Below are 16,262 nucleotides of genomic sequence, written 5' to 3' on the forward strand. Positions count from 1 at the left end.
ATATTGGCTACTGTTAAAATAATTGAGACAGCGCTTTTGGTCTTCTAGTCTCTCTTGATGGAAATATTGAAGCCTTTATGGTTCATATTTGTTTGTGTCGTCGCCCAACATTATTTACTCACTGTCTTATGAAGCTTACCAAATGCTGCCCAAGTTAAGCAAATTCTTTTGTCCATTTCAGCGGTCTGGTTTTCTTTGTCCAATTTTTTATTATAAACCAAGTAGGCACAAGCGTTGACATTTGATAATACGATATTTTGTGATTATATCTATTATTGTATCGCTCATTATCTTTGTTAAGCTCATATTCATTGTTAATCCAACGTTCTTTGCTGCTCTGTTGAGTTCCAAAAACATTTCATCAAGCTCACCAATATTACTCTAAATGAAAACTACTGCAAAGCGCATATTCTTTAGATAGACAATATCAAACAAATTTGATAATAATAAAGTTAATTTTTGATAATAATGGATAATCTAGGAATAAATAATCAATTGTATTAAAATCATGATGAAATTTTCATTAAAATGTCTAAATAAATCAATTGAACCAAATTGCTAAATAATGTTGTAATCGATTGTTAATGTGGAGATATTTTGATATTGAGCATGGTAAAATCTTGATGAAAAACTGAATACGTGTAAAGGTGATAATGGAATATTTAATTAAGACTCTTTATGGAGAGAATTACAAACATCAAGTGCAAAACTTATTTAATTAGGGTTGTTCAATTATTCACAAAGTACTGCATCTGAAATGCGTACACAATTCGGAGTACTAAACGGAGTAGTAAACTAGTAAAAAGAAAAATAGCACTTTGTTGAGCACAATTGATAGTGATTTTGAGTTGAAGAGAATCCAAGATGTAGTTTATCAAAATATTGTCTAGTCATGCAACTGTCCTACGATGTTTCCATAAGGAAAAACTCCATACACATTAAATGACTTTTCTGCAGAAGCTAACAGGAGACGATCCAGATTATAGAATGAAGTTCTGCGGAAAACTTAGACAATTATTCAACATAAATGGAATAGATTCAGGTAAAATTCTCTCATCAAACGTATCAACGTTCATATTAAACGATGAATAGACAAAACTTATATTGGTCAGGTCAATCTTTATTGGATGTATGTGACATTATCAGAAGAACTTATATTTACGAGGGAAAATTCAACAAGTAGAACTAATTTGAGACGAGAATTTTTCTGTTCCAGAATCGAGCCCCATCTCATCATGCTTAGATGTTGAGAAGCCATTTAGATGAAGCCTTCACAACCAAATGAATTTGACGCAATAGGCAAAATTGAATGCCCGACTATATTTTAGACTTTTATGGTACTATTAGAAAAAGAAAACTAGCATTAGTACATCAGAAATGGATAAGTGAGGGAAAACTGAATATTTAAGACCAGTTTTAGCAAAATTAGAGTGGAATCGTGCGCGCATGGTTTGAAAAACTTGACCACATTCTAACAATTAAATATGTAAAAACTCAAACTTAAACTTTCATTTGCACCATCACAAAATAAGTTCACATGAGCGTTCACACAACATCAATTTCATCTTAAATTATATGATAGAGTTTGAATTGAATAATGAATTTTTATTGTGATCAAACAATTTATCATGTCAGAATTACAAATTTTCTTGATTTCTACAATGTAAATACCCTTAGCTCACATTTTTAGATTTGCTTCTACACTTTAGTTAGCATTTCTTAGATAATAAAACTAAAATCTATCGAAAAAATTGAAAACTTGAATAAAGATTGATGTACCTTGTTATTATTGGCGAAATTAACATATTTCTTTATTTCAGCATATGGAATTTATTTCACAATGTCCGATATAAAATTGACGATTTCTTCAGCCATAGGAAATTCGATGGAACGTATTCATGATCACCCTATATTCAATCTGAGTTCCATAACAGTCGACTGGAATAAGCAAAGCCGTTTAATTTATAGTCTCATTTCCGTAACTGAAATTGATGCGTATATTAGAATCAACGAATCTACCGGAGGGATTTTTCTTAATCCAACATTTTTTCACAAACTTCACAGTGAGTATGATATTTTTATGTATACGAGCTAAAAATTTGTAGTTTTGAGGGCTTTTATATCGTTTACAGTTCTTCGAGAGTTTTGTCCATGACATCTTTGTATCCAATATTAATACGTGACACCCTGCTAATCATCCTTTTGTTTCTATAATCTTGTCAGTAGGAAGCTAGTTTTTCACTCTTAGATATCTGACAGTGCTGAAATACGAGTTTTCAGAGGAAAATGAGAAACGTTGCGTTACGTCGCCTAAGGTCACAAACAAGAACTCTGATGGTTCTTTACCATGGAATAGAATAGAATAGATATTCTCCTCTGATGCATTGGGGAAAGTGTAGGGAATAATGGAAAACCACTTTGTTCTTATATAAATACTTAAGTGAAATTTTAATCATTCACAGGTCGTAGTTACTATTCGGATTTCTTCACAAGATGTATAATGATAGAAAATATTTCCACTCGTAGTTATGTGAAATTATTCAAATTTATATGAAAGGAAAAATGCCTTTTTTCTCTTGAAGAGACCGATAGCAAGTTTATGATTTGGAAGTATAATGATGACTTGACAAAGACTACTCGTAATAATGACCAGCTTTATTAAAAGAAATGTGGAAATGTCACAAAAAATTGGGTCAAAACAATTCTCTTGTACTTGTTATCACTTATAGTAACAAATTGTTTCCATTAGCATAATTGTTACTTAGAAATTGTGAGGAAATCATTTCACGTGATGCTTAGAAATTTTGAGCTCTATGAATTTTCTGGAGATGTTAATTATTTTCTATGTCTTTATTTCGTAAATTTTATATCCGTAAATTGATTATTAAGTATGAATTTTTCTGAAACGTTGAAGGTTTCTCTAAAAGATAAATATAATCATCTTCTGCAATCATAAAATGTTGATATTTACACTGCAAAACTGTTCATGTGAATTACTTTTTACGAACTTCATAAAATGCTGTAAACCTTAATCTCTTATGTGGTGTTATAGTCAAAAGCGGACCCATGAAAATTTATTTTTTAGATAACACCATCTGAAAGTTGTTCGTTCTGTATTAATTTACATACCGAAAGTTGCGTTTTGAGTGTTCCATGTAGTGACAGTGACAGCTCCGTACCGCAAAACACTTTCGGGACGCTCTTGAGTAGACAACTTCAATTTCCTTAAATGTGACCCTAGCCACTTCAATGTTGACAGTTGACAGTTTCACTTCGATGATTTTGCATAACCTTAAATTTTTAATTTTCTGAAATTATTTGTTTTGTCCGAATTAATCAATAATAATTGATGATTAATGAAAACAACAGCGATGAAGAGTTACTCGAATTCACGCCACATGATCTCGCTGAAGAAAGCAATTGCAGTTGCCGTTGCCGGATAAATCTCGTGCAAAAATCTAAAATCTGGAAAAGTTCTACTTTATGGTCTACATTCTCAATGATTAAAAGTACTCTCGCAATAAAACAAGATGTTTACATCAACAAATATCCAAAACTCATCAATTTCCTGAAGAAATAAAACCAAGGGTACACTGCAAAAAAATCAAAAACTTTAATCAGAGAAAATATAATAGAGTTCTTGTTATATTCTTATGCGTCGTAGAAAAAATGTTGTGTACGCCGCGGCTGAGATACTACTTTGTTGGACTCGTCTGTTGTTCGCTGTCTTCGCTCGTCTCGCAATTTTCACATTCTTCCAACAAAGTGGCACTTTCAGTGGCACACGAATAACTATTTCAACAGAATTAATATGCAGTATGTTACGTTTTAATAACACTATAATTAACACTATTTAAAAATATAAAAAAGTCAAGCTACATTCATAATTAGATTCAGACAAGAATTGTCATTTTAACATATTGTCAATAAGATTTATTGAATTCATGAGAGGACTAGGATTTTTCTTTTATGATCAAAAAGTGGGATGGCCCCTTTCCTATTACGTGAGAAAATCCGTTTCTATATTAGAGTTTATTTCAAGGCTGTGATATATGAATTGCAAATGTCTATAGTAAAGAAATGAAGAGCTTCAGACTTGTTTGAAAAAGGTACAAAACTAAATATTTTCTCTATTAAACTCTATTTCGTTAAGAAACAAATTATCCAAGACATAGAGAGACTCATTGGCGTATGGTTTTTGGCAAAATGAGGATATTTTCATGTAGAAATATTACAGGGTATACCCTGATATAGGAAAGATTTTTCTCTGGGGTGGGATAGTGTTAGCAATATGTTTGCGTTTACCTACTACCCCGTGAGGGATGAAAAATGAAAATAATAGGAGCGAAACAAAATAAAATGACTAACAAACAGCTTTTGGACAGTTTAGTATGTATTTTTGAGCAAGGGCTACAGTTGTATCATTACCTAACGTCAGATATTTGGCGAATGAATCATTTCAACAACAGGAAAGCCGCAGAAAATTGTGTTCTTGAAGCAATTCGAAATAAATAGACTGCGTTTTACATATAGAGAATCTAATTTCAATTTTTCACTAAAGTTATTATCAATTACTTCTCATGAATATAGTATTTTGTATCAGTGGAAGATGATGCTACATCGTACATTTTTTACAATTAGGAACCGTGAATTTTATGACGTACTTTCTTACCTTATAATGTCCCTGCAGAGGAAAAAATTCCTATATCAGGGCCTAAGCAAATCATAACCAAATAACCAAAAAAAAAAAAAAAACCTTCCTTCCTAAATTTTCACAACGAATCTCTCTCTCTCTCTCACCTTATAATGTGATATTGCAGTTACTATATGAAAATTTATCTTGACTTCAAATGGAAAATACGCTTCGTAAGCTGCGTATACTTAGACGATAACCTAATTTTGTTAACTCTTAATGTAATGTAATTGTACGAAAATGTACTTATTGAAAACCATTTTAAATTTCGCGCAACACAAATGACGTCGTTCATCTTCCTGAACTCCATCTCTTGCGTTGCTGTCTGCAAAAATTTTGAAATCTCAGTTATTCATCATGAAATGTACGAGAGCAAAATTTATTTGCTACAAATGATGATTGCTTAGGTATAAAAACTAAAAATAAATAGATATGTTTCATACAAATGAACAGTTGAAACTGTCATAGGTTAGTTTTAATATAAGTTTAAAATACTGTGCATTAATTGAATCCTCTCTACATAGGAGTGTACCTAAGTAAGAACTATCTACAGATACCAATAAGAGCTCTATCGGAGCACTGGGGTCTCAACAAACACCCGAAAAGCAGATAATGCGGCTTGTAGGTTTTGTTGTACAAAGGACTAAACATCTATTCACATTCTCTCGAAGTGTGAAAAACTAAGGATCTGTAGAGCACTACACCTGGGATCACTTAAAATAGAAGACGAAGATCTCTGGTAATTAAAATCATCCCACATTCAAGACTTCTTGAAAGGAGTGGGATTAAAGGATCAGTTGTAAACACTGGGTTATCCAGTATCGCAGCAAGGAAGGGGGACACGAAAGATTCTTTGAGTCGCAGTGTATAGGTGACCCCAAATCTATATCTACATACAGAAGTATCAGAAACTGTTCTCAATTATAATTATGATGATATAGAAATTTCGTTATTGGTATACATATTGCAATTGATAATTTAATCATCTAATTCATTTCTATCTTGATTGATTAACTAGATGGAATTTTTCTATAATGGATTTTTACAATAATTCCAAAAATAGAAACCGATCAATTTCAATCTCCCACGACTCAGATATTTTCGGTATTATCTGCTTCTCATTCCACTAATAGAAACTGTCTTTTTCAGATATAGATAAAATTCCGATAGCGGTAACTGTGGAGGACACTATTAACTACGATTCAGATAATATGACGTTGGAATTGGATATATCGCCTTTCAAAGAATTTGATTGTAATAAATACGTGAAAGAAATATGTTTTTGGGAACAAGCGACTTATAAGATAGAAAGAAAACATGTTGGGGTTCCAGTAGGACCATTGTCTTCCCTTCGTTTACAGGAAATGTGTCCTTATACCGTTAATTATACCACAAAAGGAGGTACGTTATATATTTCTACCAAACTTCATTTTGAGTATTGAATTTCAAAACCCATGAATTCAATGTTTTCACAAGAACTAAAAAAATTTAAAACCGGCTTAAAGTTTAATTAATCATAAAGTTAGTCTACTTTTGTATTCCATTGTCACATTCTCAATATATTTTTCGTATATTAGTGTCCGTTTTAAGTCTATTTTTTGTAAAATTGTGAATATTTCCTTCCTTTAAATGCAGTTGACACTGCTCAAAACTGTCAAGAGTATCCGATGAATTGCTGCGTCAATAATGGAAAAGTATAATCTGATCCGCTCTCATCAGTTCAGGTCTGGAGGAAGATACTCTACTGCCGATCGAGTCCACCAATTTATAAATGTGATAGAAAAGTTGATAGATGATAGAGTATCGATTTTCGATAAGCATATTTTTGAGTCCTATATTTTAGACAGAAATAACAGAAAACCAAATCTGATATTGAGCAAATTCATGCCGGTATGCCACAAGGCAGTATGCTGGGACTTCTCTTATATCTCTTGTACATGAATGAAATAAGTAAATTAGAAAAAGACACATTGGCACCTTTTGCAGACGATACTGTCATATTAACATTAGAAAATAGCTATGAAACTTCACCCTGTTTGTAGACTACAAGCTATTGCTTCATAAACAGATATTCAAACTAATCTGTTCCAATGGTATTCAACTACAAATCATTTGAATATTCCAGTACATAAAAATAGTATTTTATTCATATTCAGTTTTCAGTTTTCAGTTTTCAATTGTAAGTGTCCAGAATTGAGTAATGTATTGTTTTTTTTTTATAATTTCATGGTTGAGAATCCATAGTAGATCAAGGACTCTTTGACTTTGAGCTTTCTTAATCGGGCACTTAATATAATGAACACATTAATGTTTATTAATAAGATGAATTGATGGTGCTCTACTACACAAGAAAATTCAACATTCATTATAAATGTTCGTAAAAAATTAGATTCAGTAATTGAAAGTAATTCAATATCCATAACAAAATATGTATTGATGGAAATAAAAAAAATGAAAAGTTCAAAAACAGTATCCTAACACTTCCGGTGATTGGAAAATGTTTTCACACGGACATCGATTTTTTCATTAACCCCACTTTAGAGGTCACCGACGGTTTTATGGACTAAATAAATCTTTGATGAACTATTCCTAGGTTATAAATTGTCTGTAGGAGCTTGTTCTCTGTAAGTGAATTGATAAAATCTCTTTGAAACCGTCTTGAATTGATTAACAATTATTGTCATTCAGTTTGATTTTCAGATTTTTCCGGAAAAATTCAATTGAATGTGAAAATATTTTCATTGGGAAAGAATAAAGAAGAAAACTTTATCATGAAAACTTGGATCAAAAATTCCTATCACTCTCGCGTCTTTAAAATCCATTATTGTACATTTGCAAAAATACTTTGTCATGGTAGACATTTAATGTGAGGAACTTAATGTGGAAATGATCGAATTATTTTACTTTAAGGGAATTTTTATATTTCAAAAATCAGTTCATACGAGACCCATTTAAAAATAAGGAATCTTTTGGACATCCAAAAATCATGTTTGTTTATTTCAACTGCTTTCTGTGCTTGTTTGGAATTGCTCCTCCAAGATTTAGCAAAGTACGACTGCCCATCTCAAAGGACAGCCACTATAAATTACCCTGGTAACAAAATTTGCATATACTTTCATGGTTAGGTTAGGTTAGGAAGTTTGTCTACCCCCATTCAATGGAGATCAATTTTGTCAATGTCTTCTCAAAAAGTGAGGTTTGATTCAGTGATGAATCATCATTATTGTTGGCGCTCAAATCACTCATCTTTTGACACTTGGTTTCCATAAAATTATTCAAACCTAGTTTCATTTAGACAGTTTCAAACAAGGAGTTTCTGAAGCTCTGTCATTGTGAAATGAAACATTCAGTTAATCCTTCTATCAGCTCTAGCAGCAGGGTTTTCAGTACACATACACACAACTCCACTCAAAAGGAACCCTATCCATGCTCTGCAGAGGAAATAAAAAACTTCATCAAATTAATCCACAATTAGTTCGTTTTCACTCAATGCATAAAATGACACAATTAATGCTTGTAAAAACACATGTCATCACCATCTCTGTTTTGCACCAACTACTTACGTCAAATTAATGTATTAAGAATTAATTCGGATGCACAATTGACAATGAAATTGTCAATATTTGATTAACAAGATTGAAAACTGCCATACCTTGTCAATATTTTCTTGACGTTCCATGAATGTGATAGCTGCAGATATCTTAATTCCCTTTATGTTATTGAATATGTTGAGAAGATTTGGTTAAGAAATATCTCAAAAGAGATTTGCACATTTGTATTGAAAATAAGCCGCATTAGTTTGTTAGTTTTATCAATGTTAATGTTAGCGAACATTTGAGATGAGAAGTTAGATCGAATTTAGAGGGCTCGAAGGCTCGTTGCCCTTCAACAGTCAAAATGGTTGCAGTAGAACTTATGTAGAAGGTTTTATTGCAACTAGTTCTTCTTTCTGTTGTTCTCTCCAATTAGTTATCTTAATATTGAATTCTTGTTAACAGCTATAACGAATTTAGAAGGATCGTAGCCCTTCAACAGTCAAAATGGTTGCAGTAGAACTTATGGAGAAGGTTTTATTGCCACTAGTTTCCCTTTCTGGTGTTCTCTTCAATTAGTTATCATTATATTTAATCCTTGTTAACAGCTATATTGAATTTAGAAGGATCGTAGCCTTTCAACAGTCAAAATGGTTGCAGTTGAACTTATGGAGAAGGTTTTATTGCCACTAGTTCTCTTTTCTGTTGTTCTCTCCAATTAGTTATCATAATATTTAATTCTTGTTAACAGCTATATCGAATTTAGAAGGATCGTAGCCTTTCAACAGTCAAAATGGTGGCAGTAGAGGCGACGGGGCAGGTTTTATTGTCACTAGTTTCTCTTTCTGGTGTTCTCTCCAATTAGTTATCTCAATATTTAATTGTTGTTAAATTAAACAGACCTAATGAATCGCGAAATGAAAAAAATAGCTGATAATAGCTTCTCATATCCAACATTCTCAACAATCTCATTCAACATGGATTTGTTCTCTAAGACCAGCAATTGAACAATCAAGTAAATTTTATTTCTAAGAATGATATTACATTTCACAATGTTGTTTACAATTTTTAATAACTGTAACATTGAAAATAACATGAGATTATAAACAAATTACACAAATATAATTGTAACTTAGAAAAATAGCTGAAATATAAGAGTTTGGATCATAAATAATCATTATGGCACACGCCATATTATCACACGAGGCTGACGCCTCATCTAATAATACTCATGGCTAGTACCATAAAATATATTTAATGTTAAAGTAATAGAGTTGGTGTTATTTATAGTTTATTTCTTTCACATATACTATATTACTGATATTTCACAGATTTCATAGTATAATTAAATAATTTCTTTTCGTTGTAAACGGATATTTTTTTTATATTTCAGACGCCCTCGTGCAACTTATACCACCTACTGCTGACGCCAACTATTGGTCAGTAGCGTTTTCAGGAAGAACTAGAAAAAACAAAAATTATATAAAATCTCGAGTGAGTTGTACAGTAGAAACTGTTGCTGGATTGGAGAAGGGAACCATTCGAACAATATCTAAAGAAATTGAAATTTCATTATTGGATATTGATAGATATCCTCCCAGACCGCAACGAACCAACATAACCATTGAACTTTATAAGAAAAGTTTCTTAAAGGTGAGTTGTTTGCTTCTATTAACTTTCTTATCCAAATTTTTTTACATTTTTTGATATTTCTCTGTTGTTCTTGTTTCGTATACTCTTCTAACAATTTTGTCTACTCAAATTCTTTGAGCAACTCCAAATAATATTGGCTACGCTTCTTTAGATATCTAATCTCCATGCTTTGTATCTTATTTGTGTAGTATTGTGATCCACGTCCCGAAAGTCACTATAAGAGTGGCTACTCTTTTGAAAATTTGTGTTGTTCTTTCTTTGCCAAGAATGTATTTATGATACTTCCAAATTGCTTTTCTGCCGCTACGTTCTGTCTTCTATTTCATTATCGATTCTTCCATTTTTTATTGTTTTTGATCGTAGACATTTTATTTCACAATTATATTCCATGTACTTTATTGTTGTAACGTACAATCATTATCTAAGTCCCTTCTTGTTTAATCTCGTCATGGATAAAATTATAAACAAAGTAACATGTTTCAACCTCGGATGCAGAATGGCCAACAAAAGAGTTGGTATGGTATGCTACGCCGATGATACAGCAATCATCGCCGAATCAGAAAACGACTCTTCCAGTTCTTCTTGGTAAGCCGCCAACTCAATATGAACATTTCCATCAGCAAAACCAAAAGTATGACAATCGCGAAGGATCCGCTCAGTTGTAAGCTGGTGGTGGAGGACAATCCCATAGAACAAGTGATGCAATTCAGATATCTGGGCATAGACATATGAAGTACCCAGGGCCCAGTTAAAGACCTAAGAAGCCCGATTAACAAAGCATCCGCACTATCAGGATGCCTTACGAGATATAGTCTGGTCCAACCCGTACATGCGCAAAGATAGCAAAATTAGAATCTACAAGACTTGTATCAGACCCATCATGACGTACAGCACGGAAGTCCGCGAGGAGACCAACAAGACAAAACAAATCTGAGGGTGGTCGAGATGAAAACACTGAGAACAATAGTGAGGAAAACAAGAGACAGAGTAAGAAATACAGATGTCAAAGAGCAAAGCGGGATACAAGACATTGTGAGATGGGGAAGACAACGTAAGAGACAGTGGTACAACTATGTAAGACGGATGGACGAGAACAGACTTTCGAGAATAGTCCTAGAAGACAATCCGCCAGGCTCAAGGCCTCCTGGGAGACCACCTAAAAGTTGGAAAGATAGTTGGCAATCCACCTCTCAGGAAAAGATGCAGAGGCAGCTTCAGAATAAAAACAGATAGACAGATCTCCAAGAAGTAGAAGAAGAAGACAATCATTATTTCTGTTTTTTTTTCTATTTTATCTTAATGTTGATATTCTCGAAGATCACAAGATTTTGACTTTGACCTCTTTCTTATTCCAATCTCTTACCTTTTAGAGTGTCCCTTCATTGCTTTCTCAATACTCTCTTCAAAACAACCGATTCCGCGCGTTTGTCCTGCATGTTTTTCGAAATTTCGTGTCCTGTTCTCATAGCATTCGTGGTATTTCTATATAGTTATTTGCTTTCGGTTATTCCAATATGCAAATTGATAATTCAAGAATTAATCGTGTCATTTTTCTTCTAACGAATTTGAGGATTGTTTTGAGATCATATTTTTTGAAGTAATTAATACGAAATTGATTCACTTGTATCTCTTTTCCACTGTGTGAATTTATTAGAGGAAGAAATGCTTTATGGTAAGAAATTTTTACAATTTCTTGACAAACGGCCACTCGGTTTATATTTCCAGTTTTTTATCTCTTAAATTACGTGTAAAAAGAAACTGGAGGACAGTACGACTAAGTACTCTAAAGATAGAAGTCAAGATAAAATTTTTCAGAAATCCGAAAGAACACTAAAAAGATAGTCAAAAGAGGAGAATATACATGTTCATAAAAACTACAAAATACTGAAGACTTTAGAAACAGAGAATTGAGACATTTTTACCAAGAGGTCAAAAAATCAAGAGAGAGCATAGTTAAGTATATGTATCAGGAGCAACGAGTGAAAGTTAGAAGATGAACTCAATACTTTAAAGGAATATTAAAGAAGAAGAGCCAGAACTGGAAGAAGATATAGGAGACAAAATAGAAAATGAGACTGACAGGGCGGTACCAAGTGAGAAAGAATTCTTAGAACAAATGGAGAGTTGGAAAAACTATTAGATATTAGAGAGCAGCAGAAGTTATCAAAAATGGCAGAGAAGAAAGGCTTATGACACAATTGATAGAAATAAAATGTATGTTGCGTTTAATCTACTAGGACTCCCAAAAAAATTGTGAAGTTAGTTATAAACAGCAAGTAATTGCATATACAGACGTTTTAGCTTTAAAAATCACAATAAAGAAATATAAAGGATTCTATAAACTAGAAGAAGCTGCAAATTATGGGTTAAGAATAAACCTAGAGAAAACAAAGTATATGGTGCTAAGTACAAATGTTATTGTTAGAAAGGAATACCCAGAGCGGGAAAGAACAAAAAAGGTTGTCAATTCAGATACCTGGGAGCAACACTGTCAAATAAAAATGAAGAGAGGACAAAAAAAAAATAAGAGAATAGCCAAAAGAAATAAAAGTCGTGAAATCATTAAGTAAAATAATAAAATTAGATGAGTTATCTAGAGCATCTAAAATTAGAATATAATGAAAAATAATACGACGAACATTTACACACGGATGTGAAATATGAGTTTTAATCAAGGTTGAAGAAACAAACCTGGTTATACGGGAAAGGGAGGTTATGAGGAAAATTCTTGAGGGTGTAGAAACAAATGCAAGACTATGAAGGAGAAGAACTAATGACGATCAATAACAAGATATATAAAAGAACAAGGAGTGAGATGGTTGGGGCATATTAAAACGATGCCGGGAAATGAATTTGCAAAAAAGTCATTCAAGAAGTGAAAGGAGGAACAAGAAAGAGGCGAAGACAAAAAAAATATGGTTGATGGCAGTTTTGACGGATTTTAAGAGGTAGGACTGAATTGGAGCGCAAAAGTACAGAATCGTAACCTGTGGAGAGGAATTGTTGAATCAGTTAAATCAGACCGATGCTAAAAGAAAAAGAAATAATGGGCCTTGAAGGCCTGTAGGACTATAAATATAAATATTGAATTTACGTCATGATTTTCCTCAATTTTAGTTGTAAACAATTTTACATGTTATTTAAAACTGATTTTCATAGACAAGAGACCTTTTATTTTTTATTTTTGTCATCATTTTATATTATTTTATATTTATTGTTTCGACTACTTCTTGTTAAGATAATTTCTTTGCTCAATATTACATGAAGCAAATTATGCGGAATTCAGACACTCAAAAAATATCAATTAATGTCAGTCCATTCTCTTGCACAAGAGAATTTATAAATCACCTGAATTATTCATTTGGAAATTCTAAAACGACCGTTTCCAACTAAATGATGATGATAAAACGAAGTTTGACTTTTGATAAAACAGTCACAATTTGAGTATATCGCTTTGAAAAGCCGAGGTTGAATTAGATATAACTCGAATGATATTTTTGAAATAAGTGGAAGTACGGATAGTTAGAATTTTTATATGAAATCAATTATTTCATTTTGTTGAACCAGTAATTCAAAATTCATAAGACTTGAATAAATTTCTGCCTATCATGTTCAGATATTGGATCGATATCATATTCATTCCACCACTGACTTTTAAATGAAATCAAATTGCTTGAATATTCCACAAATATACTTCAATTGGGAAAAAAATATCTAGTAACGTTGATTTAATTGTTGTTATCTGTTTGCTGTTTTGATCATAGTCACGAGAACATGAAGCTTACAAGTTACAATAATTGTATAGAAAGAAACAAGGATAAAACTGCTTTTTATGCAAATAAACACACTTGCGGGTCAAATGATCTATTATCCAACAAACTAATAACAAAGTTTTATAACTTTAAAATCATGAATCTGCTGATTTACTTCAATCTGATGTTTCTATTTAATAGTGTAAATGTTTTGGAGGTTTTGGTCAAATGTTAATCTCCTCAATGGAATTTGTCATAACATTTATCAATGTTAGGAACTATTTTTCGCATCAATCTCTTAGAAGGTGAATAGAATTGTATAAAAAAGTTATTTATTATTCAAAATGAACACATAAAAGTTTTTAATCTCCAATGCTACTAATACATGAGCATCCTAGGGCGAATTATAAACCTTCTAATGTTTCTTTCAGGGCATAATCATCTTGTTAGTACCTGTATACTGTTTGGATAATATGAACTAATGTAAAGTACCAATTGAAATTTTCGCTTTTCTGCAATGCATAATTTTTTAACATAATAAAATTTTTTATACTCGGTATATAACCTTCAACTTTGATTTTATATATAAAGGAAAATTGGAAGTTGCTTTTTAGAATTAACTGATTCCAATTTCGTGTATATTAATGGGTATTTTGGTTTAGAAACTAAGAAACACCATTCATTCAGAGACAAAATCCAATATTTCTAGATAACTCGTGAAAGTGAACAAATCTTCATTATCTTAACTGAATTATTTCGCTACTCTGATATTAGCCAGATATACCCTACTACTTGCTTTCGAACAATGTTCCAATTCTTGAATTTCACGATTCTTAGTAAGACAACACAGTAAGCAACTCTCGTAAATTGGATCATGATTATAATACAACCTACAATTAACACTATTATAATCTAACATACACGTTACACAGAAGATAATTAATTCAAAACTCGTGCTCCTTATCGTAGCTCCTGTACTTTTCGAGTTTGATATAAAGTTTCTACGAACACCAAGGATAATATTTGTAAATATACTCTGATTCATGTAAAGTTCGAAACTATTAAAAGCGATTTTCGTACAAGGATATAGCCTTTAGGCTTTGTTTTATGAGGAAAACTCTGTACTGTATTGTGATTCATTCTATTTATAATTGTTTGTAGAGTTGATTAGAAAAATCAACTGCTCACGAAAATTTTCATATAAAGTAAGTGGAATAGATGAACTTTGCGACTATGTACCAAACCAACTTTCTTATGCATGAAAGGATTACACGTTAACTAGTGAAGCAGTTGTAAATTAATCTCCTAGTGACCATAGGAGACGTTTTTATCTCCTTTGTTGCCACAGGGTCATTGTGACCAATACTTTCGTACTTTTGTTCTACCACAATTAGTCAAAAGACATCAATATCGTCAGCTTCAGTTGTATAAAGATGACCACATAGAAAAGATCCAAAGCAGTGTGATCCGATAATCGAACTGACCGTTCCGTTTGATTCCTCATTCAAATACTCTTTCAATTTACCATCATATTGAGAAGCAGCACCAAGTGTTATCTGGATTATCTTTGTATTTTGCAACATTTTGATATTCATCTTACCGATAAATGAACAAAAGGCACAATCCTAGTTAATCAAACTGAAAAATAACAGTTATTATCCACACAAGAATAAAATAAATGACGAGTAAACTAAGTCACTAATCCTGTCAAGGAAATTGTTTCAAACAGGTGAAAAAATCGAATGAACATATTTTGCTTCACACCATATTGATGAACCTGACCATAAAGTTAGTTTAGTTTGTAGAATGTTATCAATGAGATAAAACAGGATAAATTTTCAAATTTGAGGATTTTATTACAACCTTCCATTCCAATTTTAATTGAATATCGATAAATTCTTCAATAGGCCATGAACAAATTTCATTTTAACTAGTTTTAGGGGTTTGTTCGGAATAGATTAAATGAAGCAATATTCAAATCCCGTTTATATTTTTATAGCTTTAGATTCTTATTATCATATTATCATCTTATTATAATATTCTCTATAATATACAGTTTCACAATTTTATACAAGGTATTTTAAAAGAAATGAGTAGATTTATAATAATTTAGCTACAATTTTAGCATCTTGTACCATTATATATTCTAATACCTGTTTAGATGTATCAAGAACTATCGTTTTCGCATACAAAGAAATTCATACTGAATAAACTCTTGAATCAACATGTGTTTTATGATTTATTTAATAATACCATAGTAATATCAGATAAAAGTTTACTTTGAATAAACCTTCGTGGGGGCTACTTATTTGAATCTCAACCTGCCATAGAAGATAACAATAAAGTCTTTTATTTGAAATATTCGTTGTAGCTTTGGGAAAATATAAACACCCACATATCCATTTTCCAACTGACCGGAAAGCAAATAAAAAATAGAATAGAAAACTAAAAAAATGTGAAACTCATCGTGTATTTCATTAAAACTAATTCCACTGATCCTCTCACGTAGTGTTTATGTTCCGACCAAAACTGTTTTGGGAACGATTTCATTACAATTCACGAACATTTATCTCCTACCTTTTTCAACACCTTTTCGACGAAATTGATGAGGATCAAATATAGTATATACAA

General features: G+C 31.9%; 1 protein-coding gene across 1 annotated transcript in view; it reads left to right on the top strand.

The window, feature by feature from the left end:
* The window catches only part of LOC130900844 (proto-oncogene tyrosine-protein kinase receptor Ret), a 73,254-nt gene that overhangs the window by 30,841 nt on the left and 26,151 nt on the right, over nt 1–16,262 (top strand). Inside the window, exons 2-4 of the mRNA XM_057811751.1 lie at nt 1,821–2,063; nt 5,843–6,094; nt 9,620–9,879. Coding sequence (XP_057667734.1) covers nt 1,821–2,063; nt 5,843–6,094; nt 9,620–9,879 — 755 coding nt within the window. The remainder of the gene's footprint in view (nt 1–1,820; nt 2,064–5,842; nt 6,095–9,619; nt 9,880–16,262) is intronic.

The sequence above is a fragment of the Diorhabda carinulata genome, chromosome X (genome assembly GCF_026250575.1).
Source record: "Diorhabda carinulata isolate Delta chromosome X, icDioCari1.1, whole genome shotgun sequence".
NCBI lineage: Eukaryota > Metazoa > Arthropoda > Insecta > Coleoptera > Chrysomelidae > Diorhabda > Diorhabda carinulata.